Here is a 25,014-nt window from a genome sequence, read left to right on the forward strand (position 1 = left end):
GAGAGAGAGAGAGAGAGAGAATTGTAGCAGCGGAGGTAGCTGTGTTGAAGTTTGGCCCTGGCGATGGCCGTGAATGTGCGACTCTTGACTTTTATTTTGGTCTTCATCTCCTTCATTTTTTCCTCTTCTTTGGCCAACGTGGTCTATTTTTCTTCAGGGATTCTGTTAAAATATTACCACCGTTGCAAGCTAAACATTTAATTAGACAGCTTCTAACATTCGCTAATGAAGTCGCTTTATTTTGCCAAGTCATTGAATTAGCCGTGGGATTAAGCCCGTCCCATTCAAAGACAACGAAATCCCCGTTAGCGATGTGGTTACGTTGGGGAATCTTGGGACCTTTGAGCTAGCTTAAGCCCTGCAATTCATTTTGTTGGGTGGTTTTAGGTCTCTTTCGTCTCAAAAGTTAGCTCAAAAAATCATATTATTCCTCACACTTATAATTCGACCACCAATTCCTTCCACAACCGATGTAGGATATCCTCAACAATCTCTCATTGACACATCGAGTCTTGGATCGAAGCCGTAACAACCCGTACCTCTCCCGTATGATTATTGGGTCTGAATTTATTGGTGATTTGGGCTCTAATTTCATTTGTTTCGGAGCAAATAGCGGAAGCTCGATACCTTCATATTAGGAAATCGTCGAAAGAAAGCCCAAGTCCGAACCCGTCAACATATCTAGTTGGACTCACCTTCATTGAAAAACTTAAGCGAATAATTTAGGAGCCAATTAGGATATATTAACTGCTTAAGAAGATTGATCTAACACAACTCACGCATATATCTCAACCCTATTAAAATTAGGCTACAAAATTGATGAACTTCTGGTAAGGGACAAGTCATGTGTAGAATTCAATAATAGTATATTGTGTGGCTTGATAAGTCGACGTACTAAAGTTGTATTCTTCAATGAAAAGAGAAACTCCAAAACTTTGCTTGCATTGTGATTTGGTTCGTGGCTTGTTTCCCCGTCGTTGTCTTAATCATGAACTCGTGCTCGTGCAGAAATTGTTTTATTTGATTTCGAGATGACGCTTCACACAACATTCGCGGAAGCAACTATAACTTGAAATAACATATATTCTAGCTTATACCCGAAATAGAGTACACGTGTTGAGTGTGAAGGGAGATTCTTAAAAAAATTGATATAACTTGCAAAGGCTATGCTTGATTTTTACGTAACAGTTTTGAGTGGCTGTAAAATCAATAATCTCTCGACGATTATTCTGAATTCAAATCCAAAACCAAAGCTTCATTTTGCTTATTCGCCAATCCTCTTGACCATCGTATATTACGTCTATATCCATTTCTAGTTATATGGGGTCATAAGGTATTTTAAATATACACCAGTATTTTTTGTGGATTTTTTTAAGTAAAACTGCAATATTGAAGTAAACCACTTGCTTAATTATTGCTATAAGCAATGTATAAGACGAACACTTCACAACGTGATAAATTTTCTGAGATAGATGTAATAAAAGTTCTAAAATTTGTCACAAAAGTGCAATTGATTTCGCTAAATTCATACATCACGCATTATAACTCGACTCTTAGACAAATCGGTTGCGGCGCGATTTCTGCCGGACAAACTCTGAATTGTTGTCATGTGCAATGTGTCCTTTCTATATGTAAATTGTTTAAGAAGACAACGATAATGTGTCTTGTGAAACGAGTCCTTTCTAAAAGTAAATCGTTTATGAAGACAACGAGAAAATGTTACTATTCCAATAGCATCGGAATCGACCGAGTGATATATTAAGACAGCTCGGGACCAATCCAAAGATTTCCTTACTACACAGTCCTTGAATTTGAATACCATGTCCTTGCAATATATTCAAGCGGCTTGACTCTAACATGGGTCCGATTTGGACGAACAGACATGGTCTACGACTCTTTAGTTAGATTGAATATACGTTCATGAAATTCTCCATCGAAAGGCTTTTTTTAATCTGATTTGTAATAGAAAATGACATGTGGACCAAATTCCCGATTTTAATTTCAGGTCAAAGATAACTTTAAGACTGGTTATATATAAGAATTGATCCGGTGAATATATGCCTACTTTCCATCCAAAGGTCCACCGAAATATTTGATATGTCCTAAAGCTTAGTCTTTTATTTAAATGTGCACCCAGCCCACAATTTATGTCCACCATATATCTTCTTTTGAACCCCCCCAAAAAAAAAAAAAAAAAAGCAGGGATTGAATCGTTAGTGTTCTTGTCGCTTACTTGAGGAACTTTAGGCACTTTCTGACCGCACAACCTTGCCCTCGTGCTTGCAAAAAGTTCACACGACTTTGCGTTAGGAAGATACAATAGAATAAAGACATGAATATGGCCTTTTTGGGAGATAAATACACCGTGAGTGCTATAATTTATATACGGCATTCACTTGAGTGTCATAACTTTTTTTTCATTCGCTTGAGTGTCATGTCGAAGCAAAATCGTTCACTTGAGTGCTACATCAGTTTTTCGGGCTTGCCACATCGGCTTTCGGCGTGCCACGTCGCCTTTTCCGACGTCCAAGTAAGCGATAGCACTTAAGTTATCGATTTTTGAAAGCTATAGCACTCAAGTGAACGAAAAAAAAAATCATTGTACTCAAGTGAACGTCGTACACAAGTTATGGCACTTGGATTGTACTTATCCCCATCTTGGGTCGACAGAAGAAACGTGAGTACGTTGAAAAATTCGACATTTGATTATTTGGTCTATCTAAAAACACAAACATGAATTTTTATAATGTAATAAAAATTTACCTTATCGAAAAAGTTGAAGGAAGATTAAAGGGATCATGAATTCGTGATTGAAGTGCGGGAACGTCATTAATTTACTTTTGAATGACAATTTTCCCTCAATTAAAATCGATGACAGAAATTGTCGAATCGGTCTTGATCACATTGTACGGATAGTAATTCAATCCTAAATTTTTCAATCTTACTAATTTAGTCTTAAAATTTTGCCTGAAATTTTAATATTGTTTTTCCAGCCAATTACGGTGCGTCACATATAACAACCGACGATGGTTTTTTTTTTAATGAAAATTGATCGAAAGAACATCATTAAAATTTCACACAAAAGTTTAAAATTAATTGACAAAATTGAAATTTTTATAATCGAATTGACATTCGTACAATATATCTAAGATTGCTTGGGCAATTTCACTCGGTAACGCGAGAAGAGTGAATTCTTCGGAACTACAAAGCATACTTTTAAACCTCTCTTTAAAATGGCAGTGCCAAATAAGATTATTATTAGCAATTCTTTTTTGGAAAAGTGTGCTTTTGTTGACTTTTTTTATGATTCGTTAGTGTAGCGCGCTCTATTATTACCGTCAACATGCGGCGGCTAGTCCCACTTTGAACATGTCCACGTTGAACGAGTGCTGAGGCCGAAGTTTTCAAACCAAGCTCCTCTTAGTTTCCTCCGTATCCAAAGCGTGTACACCGCGCACATTTTCTAACTTAAGTCTTTGCATTTTATCATCATACGACATCCACCGTCTTGGATAACTTGATTAGTAGGGAATCGAGACGGACTCGACGCGCTCTACATGAACTCGGGTCGAATATAGGAGCAATTATGGAGACCCGTTCTAATACACGTGATGTGACGATTCGTGAGTACTGGGTTCATAGGACTTGTGTGATGCTACTCATTGAATTTCAGGATTTTATACGCATACCATCCTCCAAATCGGCCTAATTTATGATTCTAATTATTTAGATTTTTCTCTTTTTGACGAGGTTCGCCTTCATCGTACATGTGCGTCTCTTCTCTTGGTTCAGTTCTTTTCTCTTTCGATAAACTACGGGCACAAACGCATGCTCCCGGACGGTAGATGGAATGCCATGCAAGTTCTATAAACCGATTCATTTCAAGCATTCGGCACGCGATTTAAGGATGACTGTGGCCCACGTGATATTATTAATAGTTTGATAATTATTTAACCGCTAAAAAACAAAACACATTATCTATGAAAAGTCGCAATTTTTAAGAAGATATAATATTAGAAGTTGCAATTTTCTGAAGATAAAATGTGCTTTGATAGACTGCGTATATCAAAGCATTCATTGAAGATTCCTAATGAATGCACTTATTGAAGGCATCTATTGGTAGTGTGTATAAGCTTATAGCATTCCCAAGTTGTTGTTTTCTCAAGGTTATTGCTATGGATAAACGCATTATCTTGACCTCTCTTGCCGTGAATAAATCATGAAGATCTAAGATCCTTTATAATGAATTCTCGCATAACTGAATTACGTTATAGCTAGCAAGCGCATGTGTCTCCAACCCGAAGTGATAGATGGAATCCGAACATGCGACCTCCGGCTTTTGAACTGAAAATCATCCCTCCACGCTCCGACCGGCCTGAGCTAATCCCAAGGGGTTGTCGTTTCAATTCTTTGGGACTTTCACACGAAGAGAACTTGCTGAGAATTTCACTTGAGCAATGAACTTTTGTCGCACGATCACAAATATCAGGTTCCCAATCAAGTGTCGACACGTTCGGTTTCTTGATTCGGTCTCCTCCTCCTCCTCGCGGTCGCGGACAAGAGTGCAATTCTGACCGGTATCACGCCACGAGTCCCCCAAGACGTGTGTAGGAATTAGTAAATGGATGGAGACATTTTCCCTTTCCCCTTTCTGGCCATCCTTTGACGTCTTCGACAGCTCGCCCACAAAAGAAAATCCATCAATTTGCAAGATCCGTTCACTAATTATATTGTCCTTACTAAGCTCTGGCTCCAATTTCTTCGGCCCTACATGTACAAAGATCCGGAATTCCACGGAATCCACTCGATTTATTCGATGGAGTGGCCAGTCCATCCATGGAAAAATTTCATGGTCTGTGTTCGCCATGTCTTTTTGGCTCGAGAGAAGACGAGGGAACCGTCGCACTGTGAGGTCGGTTTTCGCTCGAGTGGCGTACATTGAGATGGACTGCCACATGAAGCTCGTCTAAGAAGTTGCCGAGGCACTGAGTTTTCGTGACCCCGCCGATCGTTATCTGGTGCTTTTGGTTGGCCCGCCTCGAGCAATTTTCCTTAGAGAATGTTTAGGTTCGCAAGACGAATCACCCGAGATAATCAGTATGCTTAGCTCAATTCCCCTCGTGAGCTCGGTACCCGCCCGAGCTTTCAAGTTTCATAACGCAGAGTCTGGTGCTGAAAACCAAGAGATGGGTTAGCCCCTTCGGATCCTCCCCCTCGGCCAGCTCTGTACATCTCTCGCTCCCTCTCTGATCGGGGGCTTAAATTATGCAAAAGCTGCAGCTCCTGAGCCGAAGTAAAGTCACGAAAGAAGGCCGCTGGTCTGGACCACCGAGCAAAACGCAGGCGGAGCATGTGGAATTGATCCGTCAGCGAAACAGATCGTGAGCCCCGGAAGTCCCACAAAAGCTCGTAAAGTTGTATGCTTTTTTCCCCTTTCTGACTCGTGAAAAAAAATTGCCGGCTGTGAAGCGTCACACCACACAGGTGAGCAGCATTCGCAGCTAAAGCACCCAATCATCGTCATTGAACATGGGACTGGTTGTTAATTTGGGATTCATCCTCTACTTTATCCAAGATTTTATTGAACCGTATCCTCACAAGATCAAAAGGCTAGGTTGTGAATTTAGCCAGTTGGCATTAGGTATAACCTAACCACTTAGAAAATGCACCCACAAGACCAGGAACAGTTAAATTTGCAAATGATGGTGATAGTTACTGCCAGGTCAGTTGAGAGCCCAATGCTTTCTAGCGAGGAGATTGCCAAAAGGGAGTCTAAGTTCGAGATTTTCTTAAATGCTTAAAGCAACAAGCTACTGGCCAACTAAAATATATTAGCTGCTTTATACCATAGTAGATCTCCAATCTAGGATTTATTCTAACACAACGCATACGTACATCAAGTCAATTAATGATCATGGTGATTACTTCTAGCAAACTAACGAACTTGTTCAAGAGTTAAATTGGCCCACTTTTTCAGGTAAATTGTCCAAAGAAATTCTAAACTTATTGCACTTTTGTCAATGTAGCCCTAAATTTGTTAATTTTGTCATTTGATTCTTAAATATTTTCGTGTTTTGCTAATTAAGTCGATTTAGCCAAGCTTGACCAGCAATCACTAATATGGATATCAATCATCTTACCTTGCAACGTGGGCAATATTTATAATATTTAATTATTAAATCATAAATATAATTCAAAATTTAAAACTATTAATGTCGCCATCCTCCGTCATCGACCACCATCGCCGGTCGTTGTCTCCAACCACCAGGGAAGAAGGACAATAAAATAATTAATTTTAAATATTTTTCATTAAACTTATATTGCATGAAAGCGTTTTAACAATATTATTTTTCTTAATAGATTACAAGAAGCAAATATTCCATGATTTGGTTAAATATAAAAGTGTTTAAGTAATATTGGTCGGGTCGAGTATGGATCATTACATTTGTATTGCATAAAAATGGGTAAAAAGAAGTTAAATGAGTCAATATGAGTCGGACCATATTCGACTCGAGATCCGTTTGACACATCTAACATCAGCGTCGGTCTTACCATCTAGTATAGCCGACATCCACATTAACGATTTTCGGTTAAAATTGGCAAAAGTGAAAATATTTAGGACTCAATTAGCTAAATTAAAGATTCAAGACTGAAATAATAAAAGTGCAATAGGTTTAGGACTTTTTGGATAATTTTTTTCCTATCTTTTAATTTCTCCTTCTTTTGGAGAATTTCAGTTAACTAAAAAGTGTGCAATGATAAACGACTCTTAACCATTGGTCAATACCCAAAAAAAAATAAGAGCCAAGCTTAGGCGATGGGTCAACTGAAGTTAAAAAGGAGGAGGCTTTCAACGTGGAAACTGGTCAGGCTCCTAAACGCCACCCGATGGGCCCGGTCGGCCCGAAGTGCAAAAAGAATAGGGTACGGTCGAGCAGTTCCGTTCTTGGGCTGGGTCCACTCATCCCGGCCCGTCAAGGCCCGATCAAATGTACACGTCAGAGATACGACTTTTTTTGCAGAAGGGATCGTGGTGCCTATGAGGGATGGGTTCGTCCACCCAACGATATTGTTAAATGAATAAATACCTTTCCTAATTTGACAAGAATTACGAGAATCACTAGCATTAGTCCCGAATCGAGTCGGTTCAAGGATCACATTACTAATTTAAGTAGCGAAGTGTCTAGTCATTTAGGGGAGTATCAACTACCAAAGTTGATGTCCCCATTGTCGGCCAATAGGGCCAGCAAGTTCACGCATCACATGCTCTTATTGCTTTTTATTTATTTATTTATTTATTTTGGGTGTGAAATTTATTTGCTGTCAATTGCATTTTCAAACATAGCAAATATTAGTGGCCACGCTTTAATTATTCCAAGCACAAGTTATGGCGACCGTCCATTTTATTATTTCACGGGTTCCCATCATAGGAATGCATGTACCTAGCACTTAGGTTATGATGAGAGAAGCTACGTGGCATTTGCCACATAAGGACTCGGGAAAATTCGATGGCCTTTTCATCATTTTGTTAGGCGAAAATGTGGTACTTGTACTACTCGAGGGATGTGGAAACGTACCGAAATCTCGTGTAGTGGGCACGACAATCGTTCCTCTGTTTCTGCACATTCTTTTCGTGTTGAATTTCTTCATCGAACTAGGCGTTAGATAAGGCCCGTAAGGAAAAAACAATTGGGTGATCGAAAATGATGAGTGGAAGATTAAATTTTCAATGCACAACTGTTCAATCAGGTGAGATGCATTCCGACCAAAAACAAATTTAACTGAGATGAGCCGAATTCGTCGTATTTGATCGATCGATCCTTGTAGATCAAGTAAGCTAGACGGGACAATAAATGAATCTCATGCACTATCTTAGTACCATTTTCGTGGGACTAGATCTATATGGAATCTCGCAAGAAATCGCCACTTGGTAATTGAAGATGGTCCATCCTTTTGCATCCAATAAACGTGAAGTATGTCCTTCTAAAGGTGGCCTTGCGGAACGATAGGGAAAAAGAAAAGAAAAGAAAAGAAAATTCCTCCCAAAAAGCCGACTCTTTTTTAGTCAATGAGAATTAGCTTTACCTCACTTATTCTCCTCCTTTTGGAAATACAATATCCATCCACTCATGTAATATTACAAATCTGACACATCGAATTTGCGAATAATCACGATATTTCTTTTAATTCGGCCTTACTCTAATATTAACTGAATTCACACACTCTTTCTTCATTTTTTTTTAATGGAACCAATACAATTAAGAATATCAAATTGGTGTTATCGTGACATATTTATTAAAATATAAATTTTGTCTCGCAATTTTTTTTTTTTTGTAAATTAATGCAACTCGTCACATTTAATCCAAAGCAATATTTGTTCTATAAAAAAAAAAAATCTCAAATGGGTACCTATTTACCCAAAAGTGATATTCCTCTTACAAAAAATGCTAAACTGGTTTTTCGGGCACTTTTACTCCGAAAACAATTTTTTCACGCAAGATGTCCCAAGTTGGTACCCCGACCCGGATCTAATCACCTTTAAAATGCATACGCGAATTGTTCATGTCGGGTTCGTTATTCTTCACTTCGGATGTTGGTTACGTGTGTTAAGACATATACATTTTCACTAGAGATTGGACAGAGTGCTAATGGACCGGAGATTTAGATCAATGGTAGCGGTTCTGTTTTTTTTAATTTGATGAAAATTAAATTCGTAGTAGCCGTAATAAATTTGGTTTTTTTTTTGTGGAAATTGATGCGAAATAAACATATCATAGATATCGGTTTGATTTTTTTTTTTTCAACATGAAAATTAATTTGAGGTAGTTTCAGATTTTTTGTGAAATCATTTTTTTTAAAGCAAGCGATCGATTTTGCCACTCTCGCTCTTATCGTAAAACTGACATTTGCAGAACAATAATGGAAAGCTGGTTGTCTCTTGTGAGGACATCCCACCTTTTTTATTGCACAAGTGGACCAGCCAATATCGCTTTTCGGCATTTTTTTCTTTTGACGCGTATTATCTGCCAATAAAGTTCTTAAACTGTTTCATCTAAACTCTGAGGTATTCCATAGGATAAAGAAAGGAAAAATATTTTTTCTCAACTTAAGAGGGTGATGATGGGAAAAGTAAACTTCATATCATCTTCGAATGACTACTGTCGAGTAGGGTCTTATAATAGCATCCCGCGCCCGGGGTGAATTGTCGGAGCTTCGACTCCTGCGTCATCGACCCGTGCTTCGCGCAGTATTTTTGACGCGTATTATCTATCGGTGAGATTTCTTTCCCCATTAAAAGATTGATGTATAATTACTCATTATTCTTTCCATCTATCTTCATTACTTTCCCCATCTACAAATTGCACATCTAAATTGATTTTATGCTGATTTTTTGACGTTGAAAAAGTGAAAAATTTTATTCGATGGGCTAAAAAAAAAATATCTGAACAAGGATTGTCTGTTAAAATTAAGGGATTATGTATGATAAAGTTTGCGTAGCAATATGATGGACCTTAATATACGATGAGAATTCATCGGTTGTTTGTCTTAAAAATAGCTCGAGAAAAGTCGGATTGACTGTGATCGGTTTAAAAATGACGTTCTTGTCTACCTCGGATATGGTTTAACCGAGAAAAGCTTGCATAGTCATTTCGAAATCACTTAAAGAATTAACAAAAATATTGAATCTGATAATCGTATTCTTTTGTTACTTCCTACAATTCTATTATAGCAAGAGAGAGAAAAAAATTTAATGGGTACAAATATTTTCAGAATATTTGAATATCAAATTATGCCTGTCAACCCACCACGAACATGACGTGTTTGGTGAGAATTAAACCCTTTGGCGCCGGCGTAAGCCACGGTCGGGGGTTCGAAACTCTCTCAATGCGTTTCTCGGACTTAAGTGAGAGGTCCTTGCTAGTGGGCTGCGGGGCCAGCCTCTCTCTAGGTATAATCGCTGTCGGAAAGGGCGAAGCCCGATTACGACCGATGGATCCTGAATCATAAAATAAACTGATGAGGTCCTAGATTTGACTCCTAACGATCACGTCTTGAGGCAAAAAATTAAATATTTATTAAAATCAAAGTGCATATGGATATTGGGTACAGAAGAGTCCGCGTGCGGTCAGCGGTTATTTTAAAAATCTATTCGGGGAGATGATCCGTCTAAATCTTCGTCCACTTGAACCAAACAAGGCGACCGCACTTTTCTTGGACCTACGCCGTCAAAATTCCACGCTCTGCAGCCTCTTCTGTACCATCTCTGTCTCGATGTGCTCTTGTGGGTCTGCTGACTTGGCTTCAAAAGTTCACACCTTTAGTCTTCGATTCCATGCGTCATGTTCGAAGCCCCACGTTCAGAAAATGTCGATACCCTTTGAAGGGAAGGACAAAAAGAAGGAAAAGAAATGGGTGTTCCTTGACGCTCTCGCTTTCGAGAGTGACCAATCACATCCATTGTATCCACTGCCCACTTCTTCTTTCTCCTTTTGAGTTTGATGAAGCAAAGTGGGTGTTTTGAGTCAAGTCGAGGGATGAGCAACCACGGCCCAACATGTGTTTGATATATGGGGAAACCGAAGCTCTGTTTGGAAATTTGATTTGCGTACTGCAAAACGGTTGCTTGTACTTCTTTGCAGTACAGATTTTCACATGCTTCCCCGATTTCTTCCATTTCGAGTATCGATCTATATATGATATAAATTGTGGGTTCTTGCTCTTTGTTGTGTTGTGTGGCCTGTAGGCAAGCATTGAACGGGGTGATTTTTGTTTTCAGCGCTGCAGTTAATGCTCTGCATTGGGGGGCTCTCAGGGAAGCATTCAATTTTCTTATTTGGGTGGTGAATCAAGAGGCAAGCCCAGGAGCAGTCCCTTTTCTTTAGATATCGAGAAGGGGAAAAAAGTCAACTTCAGATCCTCGAAGAAGGAAAGAGATTTGGGTTCTTGAAGATACTGAGGTGAGCTTGCTGACTTTTCCAATTTCATAAGCTGCTGTATCTGTCTGTATACACCTGCACATTCTGTTGGCATACTGAGATTTTGTCTATGTTCGTTGGTAAATTAGATAAAAAGCGGACCTTTCAACATATCTAATCGGATGATGGGGAGCACGAACATTGAGGAAGTGAGAGAGGAGGAGAAATTCGATAGAACAGACATGCAAGAGGTGCATAGCGAGCCCGATGACGTAAAAAGAATCGTGCCATGGTCGAAGCAGATCACGGTCAGGGGAATTTTCGCCAGCATAGCCATAGGAATCATTTACAGTGTGATAGTGATGAAGCTCAACCTCACCACGGGTCTAGTTCCGAACCTTAATGTCTCGGCTGCGCTCCTTGCCTTTGTGTTCATCCGGACTTGGACTAAGCTGCTGCACAAGGCCGGCGTTGTGACTGCGCCGTTCACGCGGCAGGAAAATACCATCATTCAAACCTGCGCAGTTGCTTGTTATAGCATCGCCTTCGGAGGTGGAACTTCTTTTCCTGCCGATATCTGTTTTCTTTGATCTTCATAATTGTAATTAATTCATAGCACTCAATGACATTCCTCAATTATTAAAATTTTCCTCGTTCACATTTCCTCCTACAGGTGGTTTCGGTTCTTATTTGTTGGGTTTAAACAGGAAAACGTATGAGCAGGCCGGTGTGGATACCCCTGGGAATAGTCCCAAGGGCATTAAGGAGCCCGGCTTCGGTTGGATGACCGGCTTCCTCTTTGTGACTACCTTTGTGGGGATTTTTGCATTGGTTCCTCTGAGAAAGGTACCTCTTTATTACATTGTGTTTGACGACATGCCCATGTTTTTGAAGATATGGAAACATGTTTATTTGATGTAAAAACAAATCGATGTTACTCTTCTTTAGTTCTCTGTACCGCCCGCACGTTGTAGTGAATGTTCCACAAAATTGTCTGCGCTAGGTGCTATCTGGTTTTCCGGATTACCGAAACTGTTGAAATTACTCGATTGCCAACCAATATGTTAATATGTTGTTGGGTCGCAGATAATGATAATTGACTACAAGCTAACTTATCCTAGTGGAACTGCGACTGCCGTTCTGATAAATGGGTTCCATACTCCTAAAGGAGACGAGATGGCCAAGTAAGTGTACAGCCTTCCAATTGTGTGGCTCTGAATCTGCATGATTTATGGAGCGAAGAACCTTAAACAAGTTATGTCGTGCAGGAAACAGGTCCATGGTTTCACGAAAATTTTCTCGTTAAGCTTCCTCTGGGGGTTCTTTCAGTGGTTTTATTCAGGTGGACCCAAATGCGGATTTTCCCAATTTCCAACATTCGGGTTGAAGGCTTTGCAAAACTCGTGCGTGCTCGAACTCTTGGTTTTTTCCCTCCTTATTGCCGCCTCTAGGGTCGTCGAGTCATACAGATGATATATTGTTTTGCAGATTTTTCTTTGACTTCAGTATGACGTACGTCGGGGCGGGAATGATCTGTCCTCATCTCGTGAACTTGTCTTTGCTTCTCGGCGCTGTTCTCTCTTGGGGGATAATGTGGCCGCTCATAAGGGGGCTTAAAGGTGAGTGGTACCCGAGTACGTTGAGTGAGAGCAGCATGAAGAGCTTAAATGGCTACAAGGTAAGGATTAAATCCTCAAACCATCTTATTAAGCCTATGCCATGGATATTCCACTAACTGGTAATCTTGTTTCTTGATGTGCTTGTGCAGGTCTTCATTTCTATTTCTCTAATTCTAGGAGACGGGCTCTACAATTTCCTCAAAATACTGGGTTCCACTGGCCAAAGCATGTATGCCAGAATGAACAACAAGAACAGTAAAACATGTAAACAAAGCTATGCAATATGTTGTGTTCTTTTTCTAAATAGGCTTTATGCAACGTTTTGTACCTGCTTAAGGTATATGGCTAACCCAATTTTACTCTTTTGTTCTTTTTAGTTCCCGAGAATGAAAACCAGGCTCTTGATGATCTTCAGCGTAATGAAGTTTTCTTAAGAGAGAGCATTCCCCTAAAGTTGGCTTTGTTCGGGTACATTTTCTTCTCCATCATCTCGGTCATCGTGATCCCTCTCATCTTCCCTGAGCTGAAGTGGTATTACGTGGTCGTTGCGTATATTCTTGCACCGTCCCTTAGCTTTTGCAATGCGTACGGCGCGGGTCTTACTGACATGAATATGTCCTACAATTATGGAAAAGTCGCGCTCTTTGTGCTGGCCGCTATGACAGGGAATGATTCCGGTGTAGTTGCCGGGCTTGTTGGGTGTGGCGTGATTAAGTCGATGGTGGCCATCTCTTCGGATTTGATGCACGACTTCAAGACCGGCCATCTAACCTTCACTTCTCCCCGATCGATGCTTCTCAGCCAGGCAATCGGCACAGCCATAGGCTGCGTAGTTGGTCCCCTTACATTCTTTATGTTCTACAAGGCTTTCAATGTCGGGGATCTGAATGGAGAATATAAAGCTCCTTATGCCATCATTTACCGGAACATGGCAATTTTGGGCGTCGAAGGCTTCTCCGCCCTTCCACGCCACTGCTTGCAGCTGTGTTACGGCTTCTTTGGTTTTGCTGTGGCAGCCAACTTGGCGAAAGACTGTGCGCCAAAAAACATCGGGAAATGGGTGCCCCTCCCCATGGCTATGGCCGTGCCTTTCCTCGTCGGGGCCAACTTTGCAATCGACATGTGCATGGGGAGTCTGATCGTTTTCTTGTGGCACAAGGTGAAAAGCAACAACGCGGCGCTTATGGTTCCTGCAGTGGCTTCTGGTCTGATATGTGGCGATGGACTGTGGATTCTACCTTCGGCGATCCTTGCTCTAGCCAAAATTCATCCTCCTATATGCATGAACTTCTTGAAGGGAGAGTAGATTTCGGATCAACGGGTCAGAAAGTCATGTTAAGTTTTCGTTTTTCTTAGTAAAGCTTATGGCAGAGTCAGACCTAGTATGGCAAAGTTTTCAAGCACATAAGGTGGAAAAAACGATAGCCCATGATACATAATACTAGATGGTAAAGCAAGTAGAGAATGTATCAGTATCATGATGAATAAGATTGAGATTATTGCTTCAGGGTGAGCGTATGAGTCTGTACAGAAGTCCTCGAAACTATGTTGTGTCTATAGTTAGAGCACAAGGAGTGCAATTGGCATTGTAATCCCAATTGCTGGTGAGAGTTATATGAGCAATGGATGGAGTTGTTGGCCCATACTGACTTCATTAAAGGGCTTTTCAGTTGCAGTTCTTATTCTCTGCAAAATCCATTCATGTTGGCCTTCTCTCTGTAATTCAGAGGCGACCTCATTTTAAGAAAAAGGAAGATGGTGGTGAACAGGACGATCTTTACGATGCCAAAAACCACGGTAGAAGACAAGAAGTTGCCGGGGCTTAGAAATAGGGGCTGATCATTGTGAATTGTCAGAGATAACATGCGATGTTCGAACCTTGACTCGATAATTCCTGTTCATGGCAAACAAGCAGAGCCTCCATGGCTTTTGTTGTTCTTTCTGAGTACGATCGAATGCAACACTTAGAGAAACCAAGTCGTTGCCCACGAGAATAGAACTGAAACTAGAGTTCAGTACTTGTGCTTCTTCACCTTTTATACAACGCAAGTAAGTTTGGAGATTCATTCCTTAAAGGGAGTGGATGTTGCTTAATAAAGCATTTCATCTGGCCTGCTCTGAGAGGATCATTGATGGCAGGACTAGTCAGAGGAGGAAATGTTTGACGCCAAGCTCTATCAGAAGATCGAAAGAGGTTATGGCTAATAACGGTTAGCGAAGCTAAATTTGCAAACTTTTGATGCAGGTGAATGACGCGACGCTGTTCTTGGAAGACCATCCTGGAGGGGATATGAAATTTTGATCTCCTCGGCTGTTTAGTTTATGCTGCGCGATTGATCTATAGTCCTGAATTCAGATTCTTGCCATTAGAGAAGCTGAGAAAAAATGAAAACAGAGATGAAACTGGCGATTTCAAAGAGGTGGGTCAAGGCGAATCTGGGAGAGAGATGATGAGAAAATGCTAATCAGGTGAGATCGGTGCTTCAACCGTACTGCAAAAGCAGACTTATGTTCCGCCATGGGAATTCTGTTTGGCATGTTGCAGCTTCTCGTACCTTCGTTTTCGAAGTCCAACTGTACAGACATATAGGATAGTTCTGAATTCATCTGTCCCTATTAGTTGGATTTTCAGAGTTTCAAGACCATAATACTCATGCCTGATCACAGCCTGCACATTCTTTATTCAATCAAGTTGCAGGGGCGGTAGGCCTAACATAGTATCCCTCAGACATGCATATCCCTATGAGAGTCAACGAGGGCAAGTCTTAAAAGCACAGACTTATTCAAAAGAGGGAGGTTAGATTGTAAATACTTAACAAACTACTTGGAATGCATCAGCACATGAATAAAGCTACTTTACTGATCAAGCCAAGCAACTTACATGCATCAGACACAGATAATAGCAAACACGCCAATCTCTAAAGTTTAGAAGCGGCAGCCTTGTCCAGAAACCAAGTTAACTCCCCCTCGGACGACACCATTTGCGCCGGTAACTTCTTGGCATCCCCACTGTTCCCTAATGCAGTGTGCACAGCATCCACTTCGCCAGTCCCGGCAACCACGAGAGCAATGTACTCTGATGAATTGATCACTGGGAAAGTGAGAGTTATTCGTTGCGGAGGCGGTTTCGGCGAGTCCTTGATGAAAGTGACCCACCTCTCTTTCTCGTCAAGGAGAGGATGCCCTGGAAAGAGAGATGCCACGTGACCATCGGGTCCCATGCCGAGCAGCATCAAATCGAACTTTGGGAACTTGCTAGCAGCCGATGATGCTACCACGCCGCTCTGGACTAAGTACCTTATACATGCCTCATAATCGTCCGCCGCACCTTCAGCTGACAGCGTATCGTTAATGGCGTAAACATTTTCAGGAGCGATCGGTACCTGAGGGAAGCACAATCGACGAGGTTATTTCATTTTCAAAAGGATAAATCTATCCTCAGATCGAAGTACCAAGATGCGGGTCTCATCTGAATCAAGCTAAAAATCATCAGCTTCTTCATATCTCAAACTGCTAGCCAAATTTAGGGCATTTTACCTTGGAGAGCAAACCATCACAGGCAAGCTTGTAGTTACTGTCAGGATGAGTCTTAGGAACCACCCTTTCGTCTAACCAAAAGACATGCCATTTCGACCACTCGACCGATTCCGCGTACGGTGGCTCCGCCAGTTTCCTGAAAAATTCCGGGATCGGCCATTCACCAATAACTTGCGACATATCAGAGTTCATCACCAAACAAATTGGACTTGATACTACAGCATATCAGAGTTCCTGATGAACTTCAGATCAGCTTTGCGTAAGCTACACTCTATCGAAATCGGTACTAAGACGTCAAGAGTCCGTCTGATCTAGCGGGGTCGTACTGTATCTACGCTGGGGAGCGTTGTGACTATACCCGCGTGTTTGTTGATGCATTAAAAAATGGTTGGAAGATTAATATTTGATTGGATTGAAAATGGAGAGAGTACCTGAGGAGGTCGATGAGATAGCCTCCGGAGAGTACGACGGTGAAGAGACCTCTCTCTCGGACAAACTTATCGGAGAGATCGGCAACGTACTCGGCCAGAGCCGCCGCCAATTCCTCCTCCGAACCCAGCACCTCCACCATCCTCTTCGCCGTCGCATGCGCGGTCTCAGCCATACGAAAATCCCTTTTCCTGGTTCTGCCGAGCAAGTATTGGAGGAGAGTTGAGTTTGAAGGTAAGTTAGTGGGGGGCTTGGGAAGGAAGGAGACATTGCGCCCCAACATCATGTCATGCTCGAAGCATCTCTGTTCTTTCTTAGTGGACAACTATGTGCAACAAAAAAAAAAAAAGACATTGACAGATTCCTCCCTCCTCACGATCAGAGCATTTCTCTTTGCTTGGTCTATTATTAAAGATGTGAAATTTGAGTCTTATCATCTTTCTTGGAAAGCAGAATCGCAACACTTATCTGACAAAGTTGGAACATTGAGATATTTTGCCCTGATCCCTTTTAATTCAAGCCGCATATAACATGAGATCCAGGCTGCCCTGTTCTGCTGTACCAGAAAGAGTGACATTTACGAAGCCCGGTATAGACCCACATTCACATAAGTTTGGTTTTGTAACCGGGCCGGCCGTTGTTCGACGCATTACAAACCTTGGACAGAGTTTCGAAGTGGGAATTGATTGAATGGTCAATGTGTTACCCTATGGCCAGATGTTGCCGGAATTGAGACGATATTTGTTCTTGGATGCGATCTTTCGAGGAGAAAGTTCGGAGCGAGATGCCGACACTATGCGGTCTTTGAGGTCCTGTTGAGAGCGACCTGGAATGCGGCCATCTCATTGCATTGAGCTTGCTGTGAAAGTGAAAATGGTTTTGCTTATTCACTTTGCTGTTGTTGATTCGTAATCTTCTTGCTGCCCTGTTTTGGAATGGCATTGTGGCAGCGTTGAGCTTTCGGCGTCTCTGTATTGGATTTGGTGTGCAAGGGTTTGAACTTTTGGGCTTGCAATGAGAATTATTCTACCCATGAAGCCCAATCAGGCCCAATCAAGCCCAAATTCCACCATAGCTTGAGGAAGAAAAAATTGCACAAACAGTCACAGTTACTAAACTTTGGCGTAATGATTCATGAATTCTAATTTATTCAATTTATTTTCTGATTTTTTTTTACAAATTCAATTTAATCTTTAAATTATATGAATTTATTCAATGACAATGAGCATTTTCATATATTTCAGGGAGTGCATCGAATATAGGAATTACACTGAACAAATTAAAATTTCAAAGATCGCATTACATGTTGGGTTAAAATTCATCAGCCATATTAAATTAATTAAAAATTCATGAATCAAACTGTATGTTTGGTACCATTTGTTTCCTTATGCCTTTCCAGGAACTTCGGGATCTCGTGAACAAACAGCACCTATTCCGCGCCGGAATTCGAAGCCTCTGCAACCAAACGTCAGCCTCGAGTAGCAAAAGCCCTAATTCTCTCCCTCCCGGCGGAGAGAACTCCATTTTCGTCCGCCGCAAGACGGAGGTGCTGCTATCTGCAGGAGGAGGAAGAGAGGAGGCTCGAAGTGAGAGAAGATGCAGATCTTCGTGAAAACCCTGACCGGCAAGACCATCACTCTCGAGGTTGAGTCCAGCGACACCATCGACAATGTCAAGGCCAAGATTCAGGACAAGGAAGGTACGCTCCGATTCAGCTTTTCTCTCACATTGAGGCGATCGGATTTGAACTTTTGCGCTCTCCTGTAGATTTCTTTTATTCGATAGTTTGGGTGATGTGCATGTGTGGATTATTAGGAATTCCGCCGGACCAGCAGAGACTGATCTTCGCCGGGAAGCAGCTCGAGGATGGCCGCACGCTCGCTGATTACAATATCCAGAAAGGTTAGCTTTTGCTGTGATTCAGATAAGGATGAGATACTGGAGTTGATTTTGTCTTCTTTTGGTCTGTAAGAAGTCGGGGATCATGGATTGCTCTTGAATACAGCAAGAGTCGATATTAGTTGCGTGATTAATCGTGCACTATTCGTATGGACACTCGACGATGGTAGGCAGGTAGTGAACCCTGACACGGAGTTGCGTTTGAGTTGAATGCTTGATTGTTTCAAATCGATTGGTCATAGCATCTGTGGAAATCAATACTTGCGGTTCTGCGATGGTTGAAGGTAAGTTGTTCGTGGTAACTGAAGACTGGTTAAGCTTGAAAGAAACAGTCTTGAGAGTGGAATTATCAAGTCGGTAGTATAGATAAGGTCTCGAGATCTATGTTGTTGAGCATAGGCGATAAATTTCGTAGTGTAGATTTGTGGAGAGTGAGTTGGCGACAACAAGAGCACCAACAAGAGTTTAGACGAATTAGCAAAATAGAACACCATCATAGTGCAGGTGTAGATTGGAGTTAGTCAGTGCATCAGAATAATTGCGAACGTGTCTAGACCCAGAGAAGTAATGCTGCAAGAGTTTCGTCTAGGCTTGTGCATGATTAGAAGAGCTCAAAGGAAGAAATTTGTGTGGTTCAATATCTCCAATTGTAAAGCTTTTTACTGTCACCGGGTTTATCTATCGGATCCCAATTTAGGGCTTCCGTTCTATCTTCAGAGATTGTACTTTGGTTCACCAGATACCTGCGGGAATTTTGCAGAGTCAACTTTGCACTTGGTGCTGAGGCTTCGCGGTGGCATCATAGAGCCATCCTTGATGGCACTGGCTAGGAAATACAACCAGGACAAAATGATATGCCGCAAGTGAGTGCAAATATTTGTAACTTTAGGTTGATATGGGTTGCATTGTCGCATGTGCGATTCTAAAGCTGAATTTGATCTGCAGATGCTATGCGCGCCTGCACCCTCGTGCTGTCAACTGCAGGAAAAAGAAGTGTGGGCACAGCAATCAGGTGGGCGATTGCTTGATCTGCTTTCTTGAACTGTGGATATTGCTTTCTATGGAGACCAGAGACGAGTAACCTATCATTCTGTTTTGCAGCTGAGGCCAAAGAAGAAGATCAAGTAGATTGCTGACCAGCTGCCGATTGGGTGGCAAATGTTTCTGAGAGATGGTATCACAGAAAGTTTAGATAGGTCTCTAGCTATCGAGATTTGGGCATTATGTCGTGTGATTGTGATGCAGATGGTATATGACATGAGTTCGAGCGATTTCGTATGTTGTCGTGAATGATCTTCCTTTTTCTGATTCTGATTCTGCTTATTAACTCATTATGGCGGTCTTCTAGTCCATGCCCGTTTGAGTTTCACCAAACCCTTTAGTAACTTGTGGATTTTGGGTTTTACTGGGGAAGCTTTGTGTCGTTGCCATCTGACGTTTTGGAACCGAGCTCCTGTAGTTGCTCCGTCACCATTTCTTCTTAATGGCAACCACAGCTGTTGCCACAGTGTAAAATCACCAGCCCCGGCGTGAAAAACAAATTGGAAAGAATCGCGGCCTTGATTTCGATTCAACTGTCGCCCAAGTTTGCAGTGCGGTTATGAAACTCGTTAATTGGGTATCGGTTGGATCTTTCTAATCCTTGGTTACTAGAGGGGAGCAAGAAGCCTTTGTGCCGTCGGGTGTGAGATTTCCCCCTGGTCCTGAAGTTTCGACAAAAGCGTTTCCTCGTTGTGCATGACGAGAGAGCCTTTAAAAGTTGGGCCTCTCGAAATCTTCTCGGTAGCTGAAGAAGCTAAAGCTTGAATTCTTCTCGGAATGAATCGCCCCTCGAAAGGGGTTGTTGATTAGCTTCTTCATCGACAAGACTCTCGAAATGGTTCCAATACGGTCTTCGACCCCGCTCATTCATCAGGGTTGAACTCGTGACCTTTTTCAACCAAAAAAAAGAAAAAAAACTCGTGAGCTTCAAATTTACCGGCCTGGCCTCCATCTCATCATGTATGACTATAGTCCAACCACCTAAGATGAAAGTCCGAAGAAGCCTAACCCAAAATCTAAGTAACGACACGAAAATTTGGCTTGGGTCCAAGTCACTTCTAAAGCTGAACCATTGCCCACGAAACCTGAAATGATAGAATATCAACAGGCAACACCACTCCTCTTTCTTTGATTTTCTCTTTTGCACTTTTCCCATCTACTTTCCCGGGGATTGTTGAGAAAAAGGGCTTTGGGAAGATTTGCCGGTTTCACACCCCTAAGCTTGGACTTCCCCCCACCAAAGATCAAAGATCTCGGAAATGGAATTCCAGGTCCACGTGCCCCCGCTCGCATCATCAATCTCATGCATGATGATGCTCGTATTCAATCCCAATCCTGAAATCTCATCATGATGGCCCTAGATCCAACGGTGGGATTTCGCTTGGCCACGATCATGTGCGAATAGATGCACACATTCCCCCCCTCACGTAATTATTGAGACAATGATCCTCACCCACCATTAACCCTACAGCTGGGTTCCAGAAATGACCACGACCCTGGGTCCCACCCCTCCCTCTCTCTCTCATCGTCATCACCATCATCATTCACCGCATTCACATTCATAATATGCAGAGACGAGCATCTCATTCATTCAATTCAACTGGGAAGATCAGAGACTAATCATCAGAGAGAGAGAGAGAGAGAGAGAGAGAGAGAGAGAGTTGAAGAAGAAGAAGAAGAAGAAGAAGAAATGGGAAGCTCAGGTTTTGTGGGGAATGTTGTCTGGTTCAAGGCTTCCAAGATTCTTAGAGTACTACCCATCAAAGATTCAACCTTGGATTTGTTCCAATGTCCTCGGACCAGGCTTCATTCCCCTCAATTCTTGCTTCCCCTTAGCTTCCAGATAATGATGGACAAAATCCCCCTCAAGAGCAGAGCAGAGCAGACCAAAGCACCTTCAAGCGCCCTTTGGATCGAATCGAAAGTCACAGAGATCCCCCAAGGTAGCTTCCCTTCATCTCTCCCTCTATCCCCTTTGAGCTTTTTCATGAGGTGTTCTCGTTGTTTGCTTGTGTTCCGCCGGAGATATGCAATGAATTTGATTTCATTTTTGAGTTCTTCTGCTCGTAATTGCATTTGCATGGGATGGAGAGGGCCTCCATGTGTTTGCCAGATTGGTGTAATGATGTAGAGCTTTGACTGTCGTTAAGCTATGGCCCTTTGTTATGTCTGACACCCTCAGACCGACCACATTTAAAAAACAGAAAAACAATCCTTCATCATTAGTTTCTCTGTACTTCCCATTCATCTTCTTTCTTTTCAAACATTGTCATCATGCATTCCATGTCTTGTGCATGGATTTTTCGATTCAACCATGTCATCTTGCTCTGTCTGTCGCAACTTCAGGCCGTCTCCAACTCCATCTTCCAATTCTTTTCTTCTTTTTTCACTTCTTTTCTGGTGATAATATAACCCCAAATTCTGTGCGAATCGAGCCTTAATGATGAACCTCCTCCCTCGTTTGAGGGTTTAGTGTTGCTTAGGCGAAAAGGAAGAATCAAATTCTGGGAATGAAAATGGATCGTCGCAAGAACTCTCTCTTTTTCTTATGCTTGAATAAAGACCGTAGGCGTTTCAACTTTACCAATTGTCTCTCGCTCCATAAATTTTCCACCTAATCTCTTATTAAAAATGAATTGTAATGACATCCAGCTGCACCGACCGACTACTTCAAGAAGCAACATTATGGGTATAAACAAATAGTGAATAGTTTTCACTCTTAAGGGCTGATCTCATGAATCTCTTCCGAGAAGAGGGGTGCCCTCTTTCTTTTCCTTTTTTGACATTTGGTAACTGAAATGTCACTTCTTTAGATCAATAAAACAGGGAGCTTCAAGTTCATTCTTTAGCTCTCAAGTTTTGCCATAGAAATCTTGTGTACCACCGAGTTGAGGAGCGCAATGGTCGACCGTCGGAGTCAGAGGGTTCGGACACGAAGGGAAAGCTCCCGATTGGCTTCTAGGATGATAGAATAGGAAATAAATGAATCAAATCGCATGTATCAAACATTGAAGGTCGTCGTCGTCCATCATATATGTGAATGTAGATCAAACCCAGGAGAACCTTGATGAATAGCGAGAACCGTCTGAGTGTCATTCTTGTTCTAACATTGTGAGGTTTGTTATACATATATCTCTTGATGTCGCAATTTCAGTGATTGCATGCGTGAATGATCGCTCAGGGTGCGCATGGTAACACTTCTGATCAACTTCTCAACTTCTGACCGGAAGTTGATTTCTCAACTTCTCCTTCAAAGCAGAAGCTGATTTTTCTACTTTTACTTCGGATCAACTTCTGATCGGAAAAATTCGTTTGATTATGGTTGAAAATTTCTACTTCTAGAACATTATTAACAAAATCTTCGGCGGCGACCGGCGGACGGCGGGAGGCCGGTGGCGGCCGGTGACCGGCGGCGGGCGGCCGATGACCGGCCGACCGGCGATGGGCGGCCGGCGGCGGGCGACCGGTGGCGGGCGACCTGCGGCCGGCGATGGGCGGTCGGTGGAGGTCAATGTGATCGAAGAAGTGATTCTAAGGTGGAGAAGTAAAAAAAAATTACTTCTCAAAGTTGGCAAAAAATCTTGCCGGAAGTTAAAAATTCCACCAGAAGTTGAAAATTCTACCGGAAGTCAATTTTTTTACCAAACGGATTTCTACTTCGGCAAGGTTTTTACCAAACGGATTTCCTCATCGGATTGACTTCCGCGAGAGAAATCCAGAAGTAGAAGTGTTACCATGCAGGCCCTCACAAATCGCGAGGAATGAATCAGTCCGTATATATGAGGAATATTTTTCTACTGTAATGTTATTTCACATACGATATGTGTTTGACCACATTAAGGTGAGTAAATCTGTTGAAAATAAATTCAATGATGTACTTTTTGATTGGCCTCCTTTTTTTATCAGCTTAAGGGAAGCTCTTCAATGTATCACTCCCCGAAATTTTCATGCACGAATATCATCTTCTCATCTTCCCTTTCCATGCTGCGGACAGAAGATTGTCAGTGTAATCTAAGTATCATAGAAGAAACTCAGCAGCATACATTGCAGATCGAAAAAAGTTACTCCATATGTGGTGGGTTGGTACGTTTTTACGAGGAAAAACAATGCTAAACGACGAAAGGAACACGCTGTCCCTATCCGTCCTTCCATGTGACTTTTTTTTTAGGATGATAACTTTTGTTTCTCGCTGCTGATAAAAATGACGTCGACGATGACAATATCTAGGATTAACCCATCATGCAAGAATCGAATCTAGCCTTGAACCAACCCTCTGTATCTCTCTCTCTCTCAAACACACGGGTACGTACGCACAGATTTCGAAGACAAGTTATGAATGTCAGGAGCTAACAACAGACGAGAAAGAGAGCTTGCAGTGGATGCAGTGGCAGTTTCCGGCAAAATCACAAGTCCCAAACTTGGAGTTAAAACCTGCTTCTTTCGTGCTCTCGTGTTCCGACTCCAGAGAAAGTCGTGCAGTTTTTGCATGCATGCGCTGGCTCGATTTCGTGCTTTTTTCTCTTTACCCTTTCCTCGCTTCAGTGTCGTCACCATCGAGAATCACTCGAAAGTTCACTCTGGAGAATGCAGTTGCTCTAGCTGTTTTCGCTCCATGGGAAGTGTTTTTTTGAAATGCCTTCCTCAAGAACGATCTCTGGATGCAAAAGGGTCCGATAATAAGTCGTTTGCTTGGATGGCTTTATAGGAAAAACTATTATCTTTAACCTAAGCCAATGAGCTTAAGGATGCTGAAAACCAGAAAGAACATGAGACAAGCAGGGGCCACATGATTCTTGTTGTGATGATCACTTCTCTGCGTTCCTTGATTAGTATTTCTCCCAAATGTGATAACTTAGGGTTAAAAGCTACGGATGCAAATGCATGAGGACAACAGAAAATTTACAGGAATTCAAACATTGTCCGACGGTTCATATGTATGAAGACGAGGGACGATAACAACAATAACAATAATAACAATAGTAACATGAGCTGTGTCCCCCAAAAGATCATGCTGTGCAGGCCAGCTCTTGAACTGTACATGTGATCTTCTTCAAATACGGTCGATGTTAGCAAAGCAATTATACTTTCTTAATGTGGATTAAGAGCAGGCCAAGGCCGGGTAAAATCTGGAATTTGATTTTCACTTATGCATGAGTCCCGAAAAGAAACGCGGTTATGTTGAAGAGACAATTAAGCGGATCTATAAATTTTTTAATATCGTCAATTTTCGATCTAGTAAACTTGTAAATGTATCATATATTTAGGCACTAGATGAATCGATGGATTTTACCATAATTTTTCTAATCAATCGAATTCCAAATCCAGTCATTAGATCGGCCTAGGATACTTTGATTTCTTACATTTTTCTCAAACCTACGTATTATACATGCTAATTTGAATTGATCGAGTCATTGGAATGAACTTATTCCATAGGCCGTTTGCTTGTGCTGCTCTTAATTCAACATTAGCATGCGACATGTTTGAGGTACACTCTGTTGCGGTATATTAAGGACGATGAAAACCGTTCAGCATTTTGGCACAAGTAAATCCATTCGGCGCATCTGCAGATGACA

General features: G+C 41.7%; 3 protein-coding genes and 1 long non-coding RNA gene across 8 annotated transcripts; 3 read left to right on the forward strand and 1 right to left on the reverse strand.

The window, feature by feature from the left end:
- The first annotated feature begins 10,408 nt into the window (after positions 1 to 10,408).
- Positions 10,409 to 14,178, forward strand: LOC115754251 (metal-nicotianamine transporter YSL3). Of its 5 annotated transcripts, none has more exons than XM_048282184.1 (9): positions 10,409 to 10,706; positions 10,778 to 10,958; positions 11,066 to 11,468; positions 11,590 to 11,762; positions 12,003 to 12,100; positions 12,185 to 12,319; positions 12,405 to 12,594; positions 12,685 to 12,799; positions 12,913 to 14,178. In XM_048282184.1, the coding sequence occupies exons 3-9, from the start codon at positions 11,099 to 11,101 to the stop codon at positions 13,839 to 13,841; spliced, it is 2,010 nt and encodes a 669-aa protein (XP_048138141.1). In that variant the 5' UTR covers positions 10,409 to 10,706; positions 10,778 to 10,958; positions 11,066 to 11,098; the 3' UTR covers positions 13,842 to 14,178. The 5 variants fall into 5 exon arrangements, with proteins under 5 accessions (XP_048138141.1, XP_048138142.1, XP_048138143.1 ...); XM_048282185.1 differs by having other exon boundaries at positions 10,409 to 10,639; XM_048282186.1 differs by having other exon boundaries at positions 10,409 to 10,626.
- A 1,120-nt stretch (positions 14,179 to 15,298) lies between these two features.
- Positions 15,299 to 16,827, reverse strand: LOC115754253 (probable 6-phosphogluconolactonase 4, chloroplastic). Its single transcript, XM_030693218.2, has 3 exons — positions 16,504 to 16,827; positions 16,073 to 16,208; positions 15,299 to 15,918 (listed from the first exon to the last, which is right to left on the reverse strand). The coding sequence occupies exons 1-3, from the start codon at positions 16,785 to 16,787 to the stop codon at positions 15,454 to 15,456; spliced, it is 885 nt and encodes a 294-aa protein (XP_030549078.2). The 5' UTR covers positions 16,788 to 16,827; the 3' UTR covers positions 15,299 to 15,453.
- A 1,138-nt stretch (positions 16,828 to 17,965) lies between these two features.
- On the forward strand, positions 17,966 to 19,813 carry LOC115754254 (ubiquitin-60S ribosomal protein L40). Its single transcript, XM_030693219.2, has 5 exons — positions 17,966 to 18,200; positions 18,317 to 18,403; positions 19,161 to 19,263; positions 19,346 to 19,412; positions 19,502 to 19,813. Exons 1-5 carry the CDS (start codon positions 18,098 to 18,100, stop codon positions 19,526 to 19,528), a joined length of 387 nt encoding a protein of 128 aa, XP_030549079.1. The 5' UTR covers positions 17,966 to 18,097; the 3' UTR covers positions 19,529 to 19,813.
- Positions 19,814 to 20,488: 675 nt separating this feature from the next.
- On the forward strand, positions 20,489 to 21,670 carry LOC125316025. The gene is made up of 2 exons (XR_007199328.1): positions 20,489 to 21,384; positions 21,497 to 21,670. It is a non-coding gene; the product is annotated as an uncharacterized LOC125316025 (long non-coding RNA).
- The last annotated feature ends 3,344 nt before the right edge of the window (positions 21,671 to 25,014 follow it).

This window comes from Rhodamnia argentea, chromosome 7 (assembly GCF_020921035.1).
Source record: "Rhodamnia argentea isolate NSW1041297 chromosome 7, ASM2092103v1, whole genome shotgun sequence".
NCBI classification, from domain to species: Eukaryota; Viridiplantae; Streptophyta; class Magnoliopsida; order Myrtales; family Myrtaceae; genus Rhodamnia; species Rhodamnia argentea.